Source organism: Cucurbita pepo, chromosome LG20 (assembly GCF_002806865.2).
Source record: "Cucurbita pepo subsp. pepo cultivar mu-cu-16 chromosome LG20, ASM280686v2, whole genome shotgun sequence".
NCBI classification, from domain to species: Eukaryota; Viridiplantae; Streptophyta; class Magnoliopsida; order Cucurbitales; family Cucurbitaceae; genus Cucurbita; species Cucurbita pepo.
Genome location: NC_036657.1, coordinates 4100833 through 4121413, shown reverse-complemented (window position 1 = coordinate 4121413; position 20581 = coordinate 4100833). Strand labels below are relative to the sequence as shown.

General features: G+C 38.7%; 3 protein-coding genes and 1 long non-coding RNA gene across 9 annotated transcripts; 1 reads left to right on the top strand and 3 right to left on the bottom strand.

Annotated features, from left to right (window-relative positions):
* LOC111782553 (skin secretory protein xP2-like) lies at positions 1-1397 on the bottom strand. 5 transcript variants are annotated; one of them, XM_023663319.1, is made up of 3 exons: positions 1306-1397; positions 572-829; positions 1-514 (listed from the first exon to the last, which is right to left on the bottom strand). In XM_023663319.1, exons 1-3 carry the CDS (start codon positions 1318-1320, stop codon positions 110-112), a joined length of 678 nt encoding a protein of 225 aa, XP_023519087.1. In that variant the 5' UTR covers positions 1321-1397; the 3' UTR covers positions 1-109. The 5 variants fall into 5 exon arrangements, with proteins under 5 accessions (XP_023519087.1, XP_023519086.1, XP_023519085.1 ...); XM_023663318.1 differs by having other exon boundaries at positions 1-595; positions 650-829; XM_023663317.1 differs by having other exon boundaries at positions 1-613; positions 668-829.
* Positions 1398-4106: 2709 nt separating this feature from the next.
* Positions 4107-5067, bottom strand: LOC111783458. Its single transcript, XR_002813379.1, has 2 exons — positions 4366-5067; positions 4107-4230 (listed from the first exon to the last, which is right to left on the bottom strand). It is a non-coding gene; the product is annotated as an uncharacterized LOC111783458 (long non-coding RNA).
* A 189-nt stretch (positions 5068-5256) lies between these two features.
* On the bottom strand, positions 5257-11349 carry LOC111783096 (ER membrane protein complex subunit 3). Its single transcript, XM_023663980.1, has 8 exons — positions 11080-11349; positions 10903-10996; positions 10062-10181; positions 9921-9969; positions 9452-9551; positions 9250-9311; positions 9058-9116; positions 5257-5595 (listed from the first exon to the last, which is right to left on the bottom strand). Exons 1-8 carry the CDS (start codon positions 11229-11231, stop codon positions 5491-5493), a joined length of 741 nt encoding a protein of 246 aa, XP_023519748.1. The 5' UTR covers positions 11232-11349; the 3' UTR covers positions 5257-5490.
* A 2055-nt stretch (positions 11350-13404) lies between these two features.
* LOC111783095 (rho GDP-dissociation inhibitor 1-like) lies at positions 13405-15888 on the top strand. 2 transcript variants are annotated; one of them, XM_023663979.1, is made up of 5 exons: positions 13405-13985; positions 14056-14122; positions 14200-14418; positions 14501-14625; positions 15573-15888. In XM_023663979.1, exons 1-5 carry the CDS (start codon positions 13737-13739, stop codon positions 15657-15659), a joined length of 747 nt encoding a protein of 248 aa, XP_023519747.1. In that variant the 5' UTR covers positions 13405-13736; the 3' UTR covers positions 15660-15888. The 2 variants fall into 2 exon arrangements, with proteins under 2 accessions (XP_023519747.1, XP_023519746.1); XM_023663978.1 differs by having other exon boundaries at positions 14501-15665.
* The last annotated feature ends 4693 nt before the right edge of the window (positions 15889-20581 follow it).

Genomic DNA, 20581 nt, shown 5'->3' with positions numbered 1-20581 from the left:
AAAAAAAAAAAAAAAAAAAAAAAAACAGCACATAAATTAAACTAGTTGACTCATGCACAAAGCTGAGATCATACATTCTCCAATAATGCCCTTTTCCATCTCATCTCTATTATGCTGCTTCCTTTTCTTCAAAGGGTACCTCTTTCTCCGCCTCTGGTTCGGCGTCGTCCTCGGCCTTGGCCGGTGCTGCAGCCTCGGGTTCGGCATCGTCCTCAGCCTTGGCCGGTGCTGCAGCCTCGGGTTCGGCATCGTCCTCGGCCTTGGCAGGTGCTGCAGCCTCCTCAGGCTCAGCCTTGGGTTCGGCATCATCCTCGGCCTTGGCGGGTGCTGCAGCCTCCTCAGCCTCGGGTTCGGCATCGTCCTCGGCTTTGGCGGGTGCTGCAGCCTCCTCAGTCTCAGCCTCTGGCTCGGCATCGTCCTCAGCCTTGGCGGGTGCTGCAGCCTCCTCAGGCTCAGCCTCTGGCTCAGCATCGTCCTCGGCCTTGGCGGGTGCTGCAGCCTCCTCAGGCTCAGCCTCTGGCTCAGCATCGTCCTCGGCCTTGGCGGGTGCTGCAGCCTCCTCAGGCTCAGCCTCTGGCTCGGCATCGTCCTCGGCCTTGGCGGGTGCTGCAGCCTCCTCCGCCTCGGGTNGTTCGGCATCATCCTCGGCCTTGGCGGGTGCTGCAGCCTCCTCAGCCTCGGGTTCGGCATCGTCCTCGGCTTTGGCGGGTGCTGCAGCCTCCTCAGTCTCAGCCTCTGGTTCGGCATCGTCCTCAGCCTTGGCGGGTGCTGCAAACTCCTCAGCCTCTGCCTTCACCACCTCCGGCAAAGGTGTAGCTGCTGATTCAACCTACAAAACCCAATTGCTATAATATTCAACAAATTTATAAAAAAAAAAATAATAATAATAATAAAAAATTAAAAAAAACATGGTTTCAGTTGCATGTCCCATGAACAAGAGTAAAGTGACCAAATTACCCCCAAAAAAAAATCAAAATTCAAAAACTAAAACACAAAATTCTGATTAAAATGAACACAAAACCCTCCCTTTTGAAATGAGTATCCAATTTTTTCAAATGGGTACCCCAAATTATCACTACTTTTCGTCCAAACACGCTTAATTATGAAATTTTGACAGGACCTGATACATCAGCACTAACACGATCATCCAAACATACTCAATTATGAAAAATTAATGGGGTCTAATGCATTAGCACTGATACGATCATCCAAGTTAAAGTTGGGTCGATCACGTGAGGGACTGGGGCGAGATTTTTCTTACACAACTTTGAAAGAGAGAGAAAGAAGAGAGAGAAAAAGGGTTACCTCAATAGTGGCCATTAGAGAAGAATTGAGAGAGAAGGGAAGCTATAGAGAGAGAGATGTTAGAGAGATGAGGAAATATGAATGGGAGAGAGAGGTATTTATAGGATAGAGAGAGAGAGAGAGAGAGAATGTTAGGCAAAATATAAGGACATCGGTTTTGTCCAGTTGTAAATGTTTTCCCTTTTTCAATTATTAATTTACTTTTATTATTATTATTATTAATCTTTTTACAAAAATAAAATAAAATAAAATAAAATAAAATAACATATCTTTTCTTTTCAGTTGGTTTGCGTCTGTTTTGTTCTAATAATTTATAATTCTCTTTCTTTTTGCATGCAATTTCCGCCGCCCTCTNTCCTTGCCGTCGGTTGTGGCTAACCACGTCGACTTCGATTTTCTTTCTTCCAAAAACTGGTCCTTCTCTTTTAATATTATTCATTTTAATTCCTATCTCTACTTTTCATTCAGGTCCCTACAATTATAATAAATCATCATTTTGGTCCTTTCATTTTTCATTTTTATCTCATTTACATAATTTAAATAATATTTAATATCCTTCACAATTTAACTCTATATTTTTTTAGTTATTTTTTTAATTATTTAAATACATCATATTTACGGTATATATTATATTAATAATTAAAATTTCATAAAGTTTATATATTAGATATTCGTAGGATTAGATTTTATTATAATCCTACTTTTTTAACCGCACGGCGTCGTGATCTTGACACACTCACGACTAGCCTTAAGGGAGATTATGCCCTATATATATTTTTCGTCCCGGCTTTGCTGCTTTATTAAACCATAGGCGAGATTTGTCTTTGTCAATCGAATATCGCTTGTGTGGAATCCAAGCTTGTCCGACCACACACGCCGCCTACGCGTGCATGTTCAATTGTCTACGACACAACTGACTAGGCCAAGTCATTCAGTTCGACTTTGCCTCTACTTGAGCCAAGGTCTCTCAATGCACCACCGTGTCTCATCTTATCTCCATCGACATGGCTCATATGTCTCAACGAAACCCCGAGTTGAGAGAACTTGATGTTAAAAAAAAAAAACCTATTCCGTCTCCGTCTTTGACCCGTGAACATCTGTAACCCAATGTAGATCTTGGCTTGTGGGTCCCGTAGACCTGTCTGCTGACGTGGCATTATTATTCAAATTTTTTTAGTTTGCCAACTTGGTAATTTTTTCACGTGGGGTAGAGAGGAAAGCCGACTCCATTTCATGTAGGGGACCACATGTAGCTGTCTGCCAGATCGGATGCTGGTGTCATGGGACCCACATAGCCGCCCCTCTACTGTGCCACGTCAGATCTCAGTCATCGATTTGATCCGTGACCACGATCCCATAATAAAATAAATAAAATCCGATTATTATTTTAATCGGATTATTATAAGAGATTCTTCATTGCACCCAGTGGTGGGGTACTGGGATCAAATTAAAATATCCACAATTATTAAAATTTAATTTATATATTTTATAAGAATTTTATTTATTAACCACAATATATAAATAAATAAATAAATTTAAGATCTAACTTAATTATTAATTTAAATAATTTTTACCCATTTTATTTATGAGAAATTGAAATATCCACAAATTAGAAATATTTTATTAATTTTGAATTTGCAGCTCAACTTAATTTTAATCCATACTTTTTTCTACTAAGCTGAGCATAAATCAACGATAATCTACCCGTTCTCAGTAAAAAAAAGAAAGAACAGGAACTGGTCGACATATTTCTCAAAAAAAAAAAAAAAGACTATAAATCAAGGATCGATTAACCAAACCCTGTTCGGGATTTGCTTGGAAACAAATAAATATATTTTATATTATAAAGTTTTAAAGAAAAAATTGATATGGGTGTAAATAAGAGTATTAGAAAGGGGAAAAAAGGAAGAACAATTAATTCTAAAAGTCAAAAGAAATATAAATATATATTTTTGAGTAAATTTATAGCATCAGCACAAAAATATATTAAAATCGATTATATTGAGTTGATAGAAATAGTTTATTTTGGAAAGTAATAATCAAAATGATATTTTAAAGAAAATATATAATGTCTATAAAGAGAATAATAAAAATGATTTGGAAAGGGACATTTTATTAAATATGTATTTTTAAAAATGTAGATTCAAATCCTTAATTCTTTTGTCTACAGAATACTGATGTCAGCTATTTGGAACAGGTTTGGATGTGTTTTTAAATTTTATTTCATAAAATTCTCTTTTAAAACCCTTTCCTTCTAAATTTTTAAAAATTCAAACCTCAAACTTAATAAATATTTATTGATTTTGATCCTATTACAATTTTTAATTCAGCCCATAAAATTTGAAAGTATCGTAGTCAAATCATCATGTCACAATCAAATGAGCAAATTGTGAACATTAAATCGCAAATTGTGAACATTAAATCGAAACGCACGCTTGCCTGTGAGAGAATTGAATGAACGATTATTTTAAACTCATAAAATGCTTGTTTCTATGTGAAAGGAAATAAACCATCATTTGAGTTATTGATACCGTTTGTTACAATTACACTTTGATGAGAATGGACTTACGATTGTGCGGCACTCACTTTTCAGTAACAAGTGAGTTAAGCTTATTCGTTTTTGCGTTGCCTTTGACCTTGATTCAAGAAGAAGGTTTTAGAAAATGGGGGCAGAGAGATTTCAAAAGAGAGTTTTGAAAGCAAGATATGAGAAATTAAAATTAGTGTTATATGGGAATGTAAGCAAAAGGAAACAACTGCTTACTGCATATAACTATCGGGTAGGGGGATATGCGAACCTATCGATTGAAAATATTTGTGTATTTAAGGTGTATGTTCTTTGTAACCAAGCTCCAAATATATCTTTGTAAGAACAGGGGCGGGGCAGGGATTTATTCTTGAAATCAATATCAAATTTGTTGATTCCTAAATCAAAGAAAAAGTGATAAAATCAATACATTGAGACATGATTTAAGATCCAAAAATGTTTGGTATAATGGAAAAATGCAATAAAAAGAAGAAGAAAAATAAAAAAAGTGATGTTCATAATGATGGGCACACCTTGTTGTACCTGAATAAACCATAACATATCATCCCACATGCAGACTGGCTGGAAGCAGGTGGTGAGTTGCTTTCATGATGCCGCCTTGTTGTCCATGTTGGATTAGCAAATGTTGTGGTCGGGTTCCAATGAGAATCGACTCCTTTGGGATCATCAATCATGTTGTGTTGCCTTTAATGGCTTTAGAGGAGAAAAAGAAGAGCAATTGGAAGCTGGTGGTCTAGGGGGACACTACTAAAACATTGTGTAATGAATGACCTGACCTGACCCGACCCGACCCCCACCTCCTCCTATCTCGCTCCTTTTGAATTCTGCCAAATGAAAGGCAATAACTGAAGAAACATGGTTGGGCCACTAGAAAGAGTATGCTTTTTCCCTAGGAAGAACACTATGGAAGGAGGGATTGTTGAATCAAGTGTTCAATCCGAGAAGCTTTTACTAAAAGGTATATTAGCCACTGCTGTCCATGGGACGTTTCGCAGAAGGAATCTTCCTTTTCTCTTTCTTTCACCATGAATAAAGCTTCTAACAGTGGACATTTGTCCACATTTTGAATGGGGAAATGGTGGGAAAGATTTTGTTGGTTCCTAGAAGCAATGAGTTCAGATCTCCAAATTCAGTCCAAATACAATCAGGGGATAAACTGAACTACATGGCTTGTAGTGCAGGTGTGCATTGACTCATACTCTGAGTGTAGTGTGCGTGTGCATTGACTCATACTCTAAGAGTAGTGTGCGTGTGTGCGGGTGTGCGTGTGTGCAGGTGTGCAGGTGTGCGGGTGCAGGTGTGCGTGCAGGTGTGCGGGTGCCAGTGTGGGGGCCGGGTGCGGGTGCGGGTGCGTGGGTGTGGGTGCGCGGGTGTGCGGGTGAGAGAGAGAGACTTATATTCCCTCCAGCAAATTTCAACGTCATTATTGCATTCCATCTTTAAACGGTGTCCTTTCAAGAATTAATTGTGCATGACTTGGAAAATTCCTATTGGTTGTCTAAAAATAATTTAGTGTTACAATATCCATGGTTGATAAAAACAGATTCCTATGTTTCACAACAATCTCAAAAAAAAGTATCTAAATCGTAACAACCAGAGAAGATTTACTAGTAGAAGACCTGTGAGAGAGAAACCGATCAGCTGACGATCTTTCTCAACACAGCTTCAGCGCGATGCTCAAACTTGGGTAAGACCCATTCATGCTGCACTATGTCTAAGTTGTCTTTCTCGGCACTCAACCCCTGGCAAGAAAATGCAATACCATTAAGATCAGCAGAAGAGTAGAGATTTTGAATAATGATCAATTCAAGGTTCACAAAGGTTATGTCGATCAATTAACAATTAAACTAAATATTAGAATAGAGATTTGTTAAAGATGGACTACAAAGAACATCGAGTTTGAAACAACGGCCTAAATGACCACTAGCCAGTAACGTACAAATGATTGACCCAATAAAGAAGTTGGCAAAGAAGGAATTACTGAGGCCCAGATTTTAAGAAATAAAGTGTTTCCTAGAACCCTATAAAGTGAGCTGCTTAAAGTTGAAAATCAATTAGAACATCGAAGACAATTCGCACATCCCACTGGTATAATCAATCAAATTTGGTTGAAGCATCTGAGCAATTGCTGTGACAAAAAAGTATAACGAGGTTTCGGATGGAGCTTCGTTTACACCTAGGATGCAAGGACGTAACGAAGTTTAAGATGAAACTAGCTTATATGGGCACATCAAGCAGGTAACATAGCGACAAATGAGCCTTAAATATAAAAGTAAAATAAGAGGAGAATGACGGGACCTACATTATACATTTTGAAACACTGCACCAACAAGATGTTTGTTTGCAAATAAAAAGATAAGCATTTTGTCAAGTTTTCAACTTCAGTGCTTTTCGGTGATATCATTTCCAAGTCAACGAGCAATAGGGAAGTCAGGATAACTAAAAGCTTGTCCAGTCTACAACCAGAAAGAAGTAGGGCTAATCACAAACAAAGGATCCAATAGGCAGGCAGGACAAGAACCACCTGTATCTCCAGTTTTGGCTTGAAATCTATAATGTTTATTTGCCCCCATTTCAAGAACAATACAATTCACCATTCAACCACAATTACATTTCCTTCCTGCCCCAAATGTTATCTTGATCCTCCAATTCATATCGTTTCATTCTCTCTGCCAGATTGTGCAAATCCAACTAGAAAAAAAAGAGACCAAAATGCAACTGGTGGCACTATATTCCAATATATCTTGTCAGTCAGTCATTCACCCACGAAAGTATTCTAACACTTAAAAGAAAACCAGGCTTCTTCAGAACATACTACTTTTCCTAACAGATAAAATCCACGTCAAACTAGGAACCAATTGATTGAACAGCATATACATGTGGATAGCTGTAACAAAAAACCAAGCACCACGAAGGTCAGCAGGGAGCGCACCAGGAAATGTTTTTAATTGCTGATAGGATGGGCTCTTCCCAATTAAGAGATTCATGTCACGAGGAGTTTAAGATTTCATAATGAAATTTTGAAGGAATGGGTCATAAAGTTCAAAGGTTACAACTCTTGAAATACATGGAAGGTCATATTCTTCAATAAGATTATTAGATCGAATTTCCAAGAGTTGCAATCATTTGGAATAAAATCAACTTGATTTGGAGGTTTTGCATATTCATGAGGGTTTCGAGGGGATCCAATTGGCTAGGGTTACTATATCATGGACCCTCCCCTCCTAAGATCACTCTCAAGGCCTAATTCACTCATCCCCCGCCCATTCACAACGAACAAGCATAACAAACTCCCTAGTTAATTACTCATATACCCTTTAATATCCGTAATTTCTTTCTTGTAGTATTCCTACCATTACCCGCCTCTAGAACACACCCAAGGTGTGGGTAGCAACAAAAATGAATGGAAAAAAATGGCAACTAGTTGAAAGTTAAAACTTAGTCTTCACTTCATGTGATCATTTTCAAACCCACCATGCTTTCGTTGCTTTGTATGCCTTTGAAATTCAAAATAGGCCGCAACACGACTGCGAGCCTCATCAATTCATTTAAATGAAGCTGCAGGCCCCACTCACTTCCAGAACCTTCTTTCTTTTCGTAACGCACTTAACCACTAGTAACAATCCTCATACCCACGTGCCCATCTCCACACAAGTTGCTTTGGTGTCTTTCCCAAGTTTTCATCTCCATGCATGCCTGCACTCACTGCTGGTGACGGCCTACGTTAGGTACTTTTCTTCTTTTATTCTCCTTTTCTTCATGACCGCCAACCTCTGATTTCTCTGTGCCTCTTCACGATGCTTTGGTCAGCATCTCCCCCACCAATTCATTTTTTCCGACCATAACAGGCTTCATCGTCGACCATGGCATCCATCAGTTTTTCATCTCCTTTTCTCCAGTTTCATCATGATGATCATGATGATCCACCTTCTTCGAACTTTGCAGCGGTTGAAGCATCGCCGTCTCCACAATGTCACCTCTTTCCACGAAACCATCAATGGTCGACCACTCTTTGGAAAACAGACCTTTGTTGTGTTGGGTATCTTTGCAGCCCATTTGCGGGTCGTTTTCAAACTCCAAAAAAAGTTAGTTTGCCTCCCCTCCATCTCTTTTGTATGACCTCACTCATTATCATTTTTTGCATTTGCTTCATCTTACAACCTCAGACGTTTTGCAATGCTCCTTCGCAGCCTCTAAGGATTTGACTGAAGATCTTTTTACTTAGCCCGATTATCTTGCTATTCCTTGTTTTTCTTCGGGCTTTCATACTATTTTTCCTACTCAATTTGTTTAGCCGCTGCTTTATTCTTTTCTACCTCTGCAATATCCTCTCGAGTTTCCTTGAAAGATTGTGCAATTGCATCTCATAAAGCATCTTGCATACATTGGAATATTGAATCCGTTTGCTCCATCAATAGATCTTTGAGTCCCTACATTTCTTCACATAAAAACATCCCAATCTCTATACAAGTCTTTTTATCTAATTCCGTAGCCATAAGCGAACTGCTCTATACCAAATTGACCTGGTAACAGCACTAGGGAACCTCATGTACGACAACAATCTTCTCCTAGAGAGCTAGTGCAAGATTGAGCAGATACAAAAATGCTAATCAACCCAAGTTATCAGCTATCACATTGAAACTTGCAAGTTCAATCCAAAAGGGATCCTCACAAAATTAATGTACACAATCAAGACGATAGACTGCACAACCGTGCAAGATATCATGTATAAATACATAGTCAATACTCATTTAGAATGATACAGCAAACAACCATGAACACTGATAAACAGACTCAACAAAATCTATTCATTAACAATATGTACTCTGAGCCAAAATTTGAAACTGAACCACTAAAATATGTGCAACTTCCTTCAAGCTTAGTTTATTTCACAGGTAGAAGAATAAGAAACAAATGTAACACAGCCAGCCATGCCAGTTTAGAAGATTTTAAACAAAAAAATGATGTCAGTTCAAATATATACATACACATGTACATAGGAGATCAAAACTGTTCAACCCTGAAACTTGATTTGCATGCTATGCAAACTTCCGTATATGAGCGTATGCATATGTAGATTTAAAGAGAGACAGAAACAGAGAGAGAGTTTTGAATAATGAATATTAATACTTCAAACATCCTTTGACAGCCTAAAAATGAAGAAAGATGTTTGAAATTCCGGGTAGTAAAGATTAAATATTTACCTTTGTTGGGTCCATGCCAAAACCAGACATTTGCATCATTCTCTGTGTGTCATCCATTGCTGCACCAAGAATTGTTTTCTCATAAGTCACAGTATAAGATCTGGAACTTTCAAAATGCTACTTCTTGGGAAAAAAAAATCCATACACACATCAGTTAATGAATAAATGGAATTGTTAAGCAAAAAAACCAACCATTTTCTTCTCCCAGAATGAGACTGAATAGACCTCTTAATCCAAACAAATTTAGAAAGTACCTGACATAAGTTATATAAAACTATCAGTGATAATCATCCAACCAAATACTTAGGGAAAAACTTGAAAAAAAAAGAAAAAAAAAAATCTTCAGATGACGTTAACACAGGCACCATAATATTTAATTGATCTTGGGAAGTACCATGATCGGCTACTGACATAGCTGACATCCACAGTACTCAAATCAATCCCATTTTGTAACATCGACCGGAACCTCTGAGTCAGTGGAAAGGGTATTTTTGCTAGATAAGGAGGGAAGATACGATTAGATGCCACAAATTGGAGGCTGAAAAGAAAAGTGATACTAACACAGGTAGAAAAATCAGCTTTCAATGCACAAAAATAATAAACCTGAAAACTTTTTCTACCAGTTATAACCAACTATCAAAAATGGAGGGGGGAAATGGCAGAGAAACAGAAAGATATAGTAAACAAGAGATATAGATAATCGTACAAAGTTCCCATGTATTAAAAAACATAATTAGTGCTAGAATATACCATTTAACACCTAAAAAGTATGGAATTTATATAATCTAGATAACTTTGAGATTCACTCAGCCAAAAAAAGTTACCCTCAGGCATTCAAAAGTATAGTAGTATGAAGAACATACCTGCTACAAATCCGGAGAAGAAAAAGTTAACCCACGCAAATGTTAGGGTCTAGCAAAGAAGAAAGGATAATAAAAATTAAGAGTTGAACTTCATATGATATTAATGAAAAGAATAGTTATAGAATAAGCAACTATAGTCACCTGAGGTATAATCATGGAGAGATTCTTCTTCATCATATCCATTGCCATGTTTGGATCCGAAAACATCTGTGCTTGTGCATTTTGGGCCTGGCCTTTGGGAACAAAGAGCAGTCCATTCTCCTGCCAATTGCATATGTAGAATATCTAGGGTATCAGATTCTCTTTATCCTCCTGTGCTACTTTGAATATTATAGTTACATCAAAATCATTCTACAAGATATACAATCTCACTGCAACCATTCTCACACATAGATTCCCAAAATTAGTAACACAATTTATGGCATCCACACGTCACCATATTCAAGAATGCAATAAATCATACAAGTTACAACCGATAAAACCTTATGGACATTGCATAATACTCTATATGTCAATCCAGGATTCTTCTCTAATAACTATAAGCTGCTTGTATCCCTTTGAGAAAATAAGATTGGTATCTCATAAACTCTAACCTATTAAAGCTTCCTCTGATACCATCAAATGAATGTTGAGGAGACTCCTTATTGAATCAAATCTCAGATATCAAATACAGAGGAATTACAAGCTTTAAAGAGGAGGAGCGTTAACTAATTTTCAACAAATTAAACAAATCAAGAAGACTAACAGATGCACAACTTGACTAAACTGATTTTAACAAGCTAATAGAAATAATAAAGAGCTCTTATAACAGTTCTGACTGCACTTCATAACGCCAGTTGAATCTCGAAACAGAAACTAAACCTTCTACACCTTACGCATCATTCAAGTACAATGGACATCGAAGACGATTCCTCTAAAAAGGTTTAATGAATTAAATTTGGCACGCATCACATACTACATTGAAAAAAAGAGGAAAACAAACCTCGTTGCCGTAATAAACTCTGCGGGATCGAAACGACTTCTGGGGAATAAAATTAGCAGCAGATCGTAAATTCCGAGCCCTAAGTACGATTTGCCTGAAATCCGGAATTAAAAAATGCGTCAAGAACTTACAAGATGAATAATGTACGAATTCTGAAGATTATGAATCTAAATTTACCCTTCTCGTACGACTTTGGCATCGGGGACTGGAGACGAGCGCATAAGCTTTGAGACAAAGTAGCGGAGAACTCCGATGAGAACCATGACCACGGAGAGCGGAATCAGCACCCAATCTCTGATGGCAGTGTCGAGAACTAGATCTTCCGCCATGACTGGATCCGATATGCGAGCTCCGTTGAGAATCGAACTACAAAGGCCAAGAGGGCTTCACAATGTTCGATGTTTAGTCCGTCGCGGAAGGAGAGGGTTGAGACTGCTGCAGAATTTATGAATTACTATTTCAATAGTAATATTTGAAAATTAACTTATTTTTGGTTTAAATCAATTTATTGTTAATTCTAAAATCTACATTTTCTTTTTAATATAATTATATTTATCTATATTTATTTTATTCTTATTTATTTAATATTTTATTATTAGTAGTATATATTGAAATTGAATTGTAAATTTTAATTAAATCTTAAAAATGAATTTTACAAATTACCATTTTATTTTTATTAAAAACAATAATTTGAATAAATAACTCGAACAGTTTCGTGGCTTTGAAACCCCGTACTTGGGTTCTCCCAATAACTAAAAACTGTATCTACCTGACTCTAACTAGGTTTGCAGTGGTGGAGGAACTGAATCATAACTTGTTCCCGCCACGAAAAAAAGCGCAATGCCAATAAATCCACGAGAGATTATTTGTAAAATACCATAGTTGAGCAATTCCCTCCGAGTGATAAGAGGCTAAGCTCACCTTTTCTTCTTCATGTGTCGATTGACGTCGGAAAAAATGTTGACAATGGCTAATCCAAACGAAGGGGTTTTCCAACCCATTGAAGCGAGGGAAGTCAAGTTTCATGAATTTGAGTATAATAAAGCTTATTCTAAAATTTATTGAAAGAGTTGTTCCCTAAATTCTCTCTCTCCCTGTTGGAAAATTCTGACAGTTATCGGTGGATCCAAGTCAAGAGACATGACATCCAATTTGGGATGGAGCTACTCAACTTTCTCATTACCGCTTGATTGGCCTGCTATTCGGATAAGAGTAAATTGAACAGTTTGGTATGTTGTTCTCGCACAGATTCACCCAAAATTGCTAGCTCTGATACCAAATTGTTACGAGCCCAAGTCTATGATCGAGTTATGGGTCTCTCGTAAGTGGAGGTAGACGATGTTTGTGTGGGGGAAGAAGTAGAATTCTTCTTTTAACCTACTTGGAATAATTATAAGGCTTTGCATCATTCTAGTTGTCACTTTGTAATTGTGTACTTTGAACCTTATTTTTTAATCTTACCTTTCCTTAAGTGCATGCACGTTTAAATTTTTTTTTAACTAAGGTGTATTTTCAAATATTATACGTCAGTAAATAACGGTCCATGACTCGAGCTCTCAAAAAGCTGGCCTTGATTCATCAAATCCCGTTTTAAATGGAGAAAAAAATTAGATAAGAGATTTCTTACCGTTAGCTAAGTTGAGTCAGGAACTAGGATAATATTCCTCATCCTCGTTCCCGGCCCCTGCCCCACTCATTATATATATATATATATATATATATACATACATACATACATACATACATACATACATACATACATACATACCAAGTTGGCATGGATCCAAGGTCATTCTACCAACATTTTCGATTATAGTATATTCACTGCATGGAATAGAGTTGGCCGAACAAGGGTCCCACTTAGAGATTCAGTCAAACTACTAGACCTTCTGCGTTTCAAGGGGTCCCATGCAGCTGTAGTGAGGAGCAAACCTTGAAGGGTCCAAATTCAACTGTCGGGCTGTACTTACCATTGCGCAACCAAAGTCTAGCCCACGTTCTGCCGGGAAGTTTATCTATACCAAATAATACCTTTCGTTATACACAATATTTTAGAGATAGGTTGCGCAATTCCATTTTTGCCCGTTTCTATTGCAAGAACCCTATCTCTATCCCGACCCCATCTCGTAGACATCTGTAATAATTATATTTTTATAATTAAAATTACTTAAAAACAAATAACTTTAAAGGATTAAATATATGTTTCAATATTTTTGTTTAAAATATTTAAAAATGGAATCTTGACCTAAACTTAATGGTCCAACATAAAAAAAAATGTCAAAGGGGGTGGGATAGGTCCACCTAACCCTGAGGGGGCAGTCTGTTTGATATCCGGTGTACGTTTGTGTCGCTGCTCATATTCCAATTTCTCCAAGTGATCGAACCTCGCAGCCCCTCCTCAAATCTTGGTATTCGTGGCCTAACGGCGCTGACTAGTGACTGCCTCACCTTTCGCCATCAAATTTCGGATCACCACATGACCTCTTCCTTCCCTCTCCCATTTCAACTTTTTCTAACCGCCTTTGCCCAATTCCCTCGCTCTCTCTCCTCTTCTTTTTCTTCTCACAAGGGTTAATTCTCTCGTGGGCTTCTTCTTTTTTTCCCTTTCTGTGTTCTTCTCTGTTTCTTTGATCCATTTATCTAACTCTCTCTTGGATTTCTCTTGTTTTTCCCCTCTCTCTCTCTCTCTCACCTTGATTCCTCCCTTTATTTCGGATTTTGGGGTTTTCTTCTTGTTCTTTAGCGTTTTCTCTCATCTGGGTTCTGTTTTTTTTGCCTTTAAACTGGTGGGTTACTCTGTTTTTCCTCTGTTTGTGCCATTTGATGGCCTGTTGATGTCTCTGGCCGTTGAAGTCGGTTCGAGTTCAAAAGGGATAATGGGGTTGGACAAAGAAGACGATTCTCCCGAAGTTTCTGAGCCCAAAAAAGCTGAAGATGGAGAAGACGTCGATGCGACTTCTGGGTTGAGTCGAAAAATGAGTGAGTCCTCAATCTGTGCTACTGAAGAGGAAGACGATGAAGATGGAAGGAAAATCGAATTGGGTCCTCAATACACTTTGAAAGAACTCAACGAGAAGGATAAGGTATCATTAACTCTCCCCTTTTTAAGAACCTCTTCAATTTCTTTTAACTCATCTTGCGCTCTGTTTTTAGGATGATGAAAGCCTGAGGAGGTGGAAGGAACAGCTTCTGGGTGGTGTGGATTTTGAATCTGTTGGAGGTTTAAACCACAAACCCTTTTAAATTTTTGCTTCAAATTCCAAATCCCTTCATGATTTGTGTTCTTTTGTGTATTAGAAACTCTTGAGCCGGATGTTAAGATTTTGAGCCTTGCTATCAAATCATCAGGCCGGCCTGACATTGTTCTTCCAGTGCCTGAATGTGGGAATCCCAAAGGCCTCTGGTTTACTTTGAAGGAGGGCAGCCGTTATAGCCTTAAGTTCACTTTTCAGGTCAGCAATAACATTGTTTCTGGCCTCAAATATACCAATACAGTCTGGAAAACTGGCGTCAAAGGTAAAAAAACAAGCACAAAACCTCTCTGCCATTAATGGAGAACTGTTCTTTCATTGTTTTTTTTTTACTTTCACTGTCACAGTTGATAGTACAAAAGAGATGATTGGAACCTTTAGCCCTCAGCCTGAACCTTATGATCATGAGATGCATGAAGAAACAACCCCTTCTGGCATCTTTGCTAGGGGATCTTATACAGCCAGAAGCAAGGTCAGTTCTATGATTTTAACATGTCAATGGATTAGTAGAATAATGTCTACTGCTTATTTTGATTGGATTATACTTCTGATACTGATCCCGACCCATTTAGACGAACAATCTAGTCCTTAAACTGTAATTGGTAATGATTTAGTCTCGTTTTAGTTCTTGAACTTTGAAACGAGAGAGGAGATATCTAGTCCTGTAATTGGTAATGATTTAGTCTCGTTTTAGTTCTTGAACTTTGAAAGAGAGGAGATATCTAGTCCTTAACTGTTATCGGTAATGATTTAGTCTCATTTTAGTTCTTGAACTTTGAAATGAGAGAGGAGCAATCTAGTCCTTAAACTTGAATTGGTAACGATTTAGTCTCGTTTTAGTTCTTTCCTTTGAAACGAGAGGAGCAATGTAGTCCTTAAACTGTAATTGGTAATGATTTAGTCTGGTTTTAGCTCTCGAAATTTGAAACAAGAGAGGAGCAATCTAGTTCTTAAACTGTAATCGGTAATGATTTAGTCTCGTTTTAGTTCTCAAACTTTGAAGCGAGAGAGGAGCAATCTAGTTCTTAAATTGTAATCGGTAATGATTTAGTATCGTTTTAGTTCTCGAACTTTAAAACGAGAGAGAGGAGATATCAATGTTGAATTTGAATCCATTATGGATAGCAATTAAAGGGCTGCTATCTATCTCAACTGCACCTGCTCATTTATGGGTAGCATCACATGGCTGCCTTTAAGGAAAGCAGCAGCAGCAGCAGCTTATTATTGATATCAATATCATCTGCCATGGCTATCAATGCATATTATATATGCTTATGCAATAAGTAACATGATACTCCTTGTTTTAAAAGACATGTTTTTGTTTTATCTTGGATTGCTTGTTCTTGGCATGAATCTATGTCTATAATCTTGTCTGCTGGTTTTGTTGGGTTTGTTTTTTGTGTTCTGTTTTTGGCTCAGTTTGTTGATGATGATAACAAGTGCTACTTGGAGATCAATTACACATTTGATATTAGAAAAGACTGGAAGGAGGACCAGGTTGCTTAATCATACCCCCCTGCCCGCCCCGTTGGATATTCGGATCATTGGGTGCCCGATTTGTCGCCCCGAATCCGCTGCTGCCTTGGGTTTTAAAGATCTTTAATTTTGCTGCTGTTCTTATTTATTCTTGATGTTTTTTTTCCTTGTTTTGAGAATGAATGAGGGATGAAGGATGTTTTTGAACTAACAATAGAAAATGAAAACACTGAGATGGGTTTTTTCCTTTCTTTCCTAATATTTTGTTTTCTAATTCTCTCTTTTTTTTTTCTAATATATTATGTGTTCTTTTATGATGACGGTGTCCACGAACTGGGTTGGAAACTCGGGGGTGTCCACGAACTGGGTTGGAAACTCGGGGGTGTCCACGAACTGGGTTGGAAACTCGGGGGTGTCCACGAACTGGGTTGGAAACTCGACCAATCCCAATAGAGTTCATAATATTTGGTTTGGTTGTCAGTTTTTTTTTTATAATTATTTTAAATAAATTATATTTTACAAATAGTTTTTTAGTTTTAAAAAAAACTTCTTAAAATTTTAAAATTTAAGAATTCAATAGATTTTAATTTATTATTTGGCTGTTTTTTTTTAGCCTTTTATAATTTTTATTATTTAAATAACATATTAAATATGATTATGTGGTATTTGAATTAAATTATTAAGAGTACATCTATAAGAAATGATTAATTTAGAAAAATAAAAAATATATTTACTTCGAAAGTCACGTGAAATGCACGTTCTTTTGGTTTACTACTCGACTAAAAAACGGCTATAATTTTAAATTCCCAAACAAAAAGATTTGTTTTTTTTTCAGTAACCAACAGAACAACAGATGTCTATTTTTTTTTTTTAAATATAATTTATCAATAAAATAATTCATAATGTATTAAAAATAAAGAAACAATTTTCAAAATGTGGATGTAAAATAAATTAAAAAGGAAAAAAAAGTGATGGGTGACGGTAAATAGAAAAAATGACGATAATTGTAGGAGACAAACCTAATCGTCCACCTCAAAGCTACAATAGTTATCGAGTGTTTTATTCTACCAAGCAATTGAATATTACATAATAGTTTCATTATTAATCAAACCGAATGTATAATAAGTATTGTTGATGGAAAAATTTGGACATGAAAAACGTTCTTGATTTCACGTGTTTTAATAATAAATTTTCAAGTAAGAGTTCGAGTAAGAGATTGGAGTGACCTTTCTCGGAGCTATAAAGAAGTGGATATGTTTGAATTGTGTGATGAAATTGTATGCTATATTCAGGTGAATGTGTGCCTGATCTATGCTTACTTGATTAATAGGAATATGTCTTTACTAAACTTGCATGAACGTTTAGATCATGATTTATGTGCACTAGGTGATAGATAAAATATCTCCCTAGGGAGGCATGCATGAATCAAAATAAGTTTAGGGCGTATAGCCTGAGTGTTAAGTAATGTCTTAGGTCAATATATTATCGGTATACTGAGAACCCTAAGATCGTGAGCGATGATTAGAGACCTAGGTGCACCCTGAGATTTGGCTTAGCCACGAGGAGCTAACCTCGAGTGACCTAGAAATGAAAGTTGTGACCTAATTTGCCTAGACGCCCTAAAACCTAATAAATCTCCACGACACTCAAGGAGAACTACGAGAACTTATAAGATCGGTGGTAACACGAACGGAACCATTAGATGAGTCACTATGTCACGACCCAATATTTTACTACGGACCGTGACTAATGACACACACGAATGCACAAAGTGATTTAAATATGAAAGAGAGAAAATCATTTAATTCCAATAAAGTTTTTGAACGACAAACAAACAGAACCCTTAACAGTTTGGAAATAAATTTCGAAAGAATGCAAATACAAAATAAAGATTGGACTGATGCCCCGGGACAACCCATTCCTCTGTGACAATCTCCGTCTCCATCATGTCCGCCCTTGACCGACGCCTCGCGCTCCTAAAGAAGGAAAACATAGCAAGGATGAGTACAAAAAAATTATACTCAGTAAGCCCCCTACTTGTAGGCTCTCTTGGCATCCTAACTTAACAGGTTCCCATGGTCGCCTAATTCGGTTCTAGGATATTTGGTTCTAATCTTAGTCCCTTGGGGCTTGCCCCTTGGGTTTCGCCAGTTCGTCGTCCTTTCGTTAGACACCTAGAGGTTCCTTACGCCAAGATGATATGGTCGGTATCTCTCTATGAGGTGCTACCTCTACATGGCTATCTAGGACTACATGGTATCTAGCCTAGGGGTGTGCTGAATACCCCTAAGCCCATATAGTCCCCCTATGAGGGGGCGCGACCCAACCCGTTCCCATACAGCTAATGGGCTGTATGACGTGGGGACACATTTCCTATGCGAAATGGCTAAGAGCAGTAAGGACTGGTCAGGAACCCTTAGTCCTCCCACAAAGCTATAGATATCGTTCTCACACTCNGGACAACCCATTCCTCTGTGACAATCTCCGTCTCCATCATGTCCGCCCTTGACCGACGCCTCGCGCTCCTAAAGAAGGAAAACATAGCAAGGATGAGTACAAAAAAATTATACTCAGTAAGCCCCCTACTTGTAGGCTCTCTTGGCATCCTAACTTAACAGGTTCCCATGGTCGCCTAATTCGGTTCTAGGATATTTGGTTCTAATCTTAGTCCCTTGGGGCTTGCCCCTTGGGTTTCGCCAGTTCGTCGTCCTTTCGTTAGACACCTAGAGGTTCCTTACGCCAAGATGATATGGTCGGTATCTCTCTATGAGGTGCTACCTCTACATGGCTATCTAGGACTACATGGTATCTAGCCTAGGGGTGTGCTGAATACCCCTAAGCCCATATAGTCCCCCTATGAGGGGGCGCGACCCAACCCGTTCCCATACAGCTAATGGGCTGTATGACGTGGGGACACATTTCCTATGCGAAATGGCTAAGAGCAGTAAGGACTGGTCAGGAACCCTTAGTCCTCCCACAAAGCTATAGATATCGTTCTCACACTCGCAATCTATGAACACTCCTGAGGTACCTTGTTGCCGTGGTAATCTGCTAAGTTCCTAGGGGAAGTTTAAGTCTGACTAGAGCGACTTATCGCTCCTAACAGCAATTCCCTAGGTTTATTATAGAAATGGACCCTAGCAAATAACAGAGTGTGCATGTAACCGTCTTCTAACATCATAATATATAATTCATGCAACTAGGCACGTCGGCTCAACGGGGCGATGAAATCCATCAAGCACCCAGAACATGAAGTTCGCGCTCAATGGGACGAACTCATCCATCAAGCACCCGGAACGCAGAATACACAATTCCAACAGTAATTAAACGCATGCATACGTACGGCGGAAGCTTAAAGCATACAAGCAACACAGACAATTCACCCAATACACTCATAACAATCAATCTGACTAATCGCATTCATGCAGAGCTAATCTAAGACAAAGGTACTAGTATGCATGCAATCCAAGCGAATCCTACTAGTATTTCTTCCTAAATACGGGGTGATGACTTACCTGGTTGACGCGTGCCTTTTTGTTAGCGTTTCTATGCCCGTGAGGTGTCCAAAAATACTGATTTCCTTTAATTAGGACCCTATTCACATAAAAATAGTATTAGAACTGGAATCGGGACAACAATCAGGCAAACAGAGGGAAAATTGCCAAAACGGCCGTTTCACGCGCGCCAGTCGCAGGCCGCACGCGCGCCTACCACGCACGGCAGCTTCTGCGCAGTCGCTGGTCGGCCGGTCTGGTTCGGCTCGGCTCAGCTCGGGTTTGTGGTTCAGCTCGGGCTTTGCAGGCGACACGTGTCGTCGTCTCACTAGAGCTGCGTCGCTCCAACCGATGGTCGACGCGTGTTCGGCGCCTGTAGCGCTGCCCTCCGCCGCTCACCCTATATAAGGGTGTGAAACCTTCCCCTAGTAGATGCGTTTTAAAGCTTTGAGGGAAAGCTCGTAAGGGAAAGCCCAAAGAGGACAATATCTGCTAGCGATGGATCTGAGCCGTTACAAATGGTATCAGAGCCAGACACCGGACGATGTGCAAACATTTTCGCTGTTCTCCGAAGGGGGTAGACACGAGGCGGTGTGCCAATAAGGACGCTGAGCCCCAAAGGGGGGTGGATTTGGAGGGGGTCCTACATCGATTGGAGAAATGAACGAGTACCAGCGAGGACGTTGGGCCCTGAAGGAGGGTGGATTGTGATGTTCCACATTGGTTGGGGAGGAGAACAAAACACCCTTTATAAGGGTGTAAAATCTTCCCCTAGCAGACACGTTTTAAAGCCTTGAGGGGAAGCCCAAAGAGGATTATCTGCTAGCGGTGGATCTGAGCCGTTACACACTGTGTGTAGGATATAACCTGCATTGATAAGAGATGAGGGACTACACAAGTAGACTATATAAGGGACTATCGTTGTATGCATGATAACCTGTTTTGAGAGGAGACGAAGGACTACATACGTGAGTAACACGAAGAACTGCTACTGTGTGTATGATAACCCACCTTGAGAGGGGACGAGAGACAATATAAGTAGCTGATTGAGGATATACTATTCTGTGTAGAACAAACTCACCTTGAGAGTGGACGAGAGAGTGTATAAGTAGTATATTGAGGAGCTACTATTGTGTGTGGAGAAAATCCACTCTAATAGGAGACGAGGGACTGTACAAATAGATTAGCTTTTCATGGGCACCATTGTGGAGTGAGGTAATAGTCGGGGGATAACTGAACTAGGCTTGAACATCTTAGAGCCCTATGACAAGCCTATGGAAACTTATTACGTTAAAGATGCAATGAGAGACTACATGTAGGTTACTTACTGAGTATTTTTATACTCGCCCCTATTTCCTTTTCTTTTTCAGGTACTGGTCGAAGTAGGGAGGTGCTCAAGAGCTGTGTTATCACATAGGGGTATCAGTTAGTCTGTATTCTTTTTAGGGTTGATGATGT

Bases quoted from the DNA above. Each gene is read 5' to 3' on its own strand.
- LOC111783095 (XM_023663978.1), top strand. From the start codon at position 13,737: ATGTCTCTGGCCGTTGAAGTCGGTTCGAGTTCAAAAGGGATAATGGGG. The intron at 13,986-14,055 runs GTATCATTAACT...CTCTGTTTTTAG, and splicing joins AACTCAACGAGAAGGATAAG to GATGATGAAAGCCTGAGGAG. The intron at 14,419-14,500 runs GTAAAAAAACAA...TCACTGTCACAG, and splicing joins CTGGAAAACTGGCGTCAAAG to TTGATAGTACAAAAGAGATG.
- LOC111783096 (XM_023663980.1), bottom strand. From the start codon at position 11,231: ATGGCGGAAGATCTAGTTCTCGACACTGCCATCAGAGATTGGGTGCTG. The intron at 9,552-9,920 runs GTATGTTCTTCA...CTCCTTATCTAG, and splicing joins CTTCTCCGGATTTGTAGCAG to CAAAAATACCCTTTCCACTG. The intron at 9,312-9,451 runs GTACTTCCCAAG...AACTTATGTCAG, and splicing joins TATGTCAGTAGCCGATCATG to GTACTTTCTAAATTTGTTTG.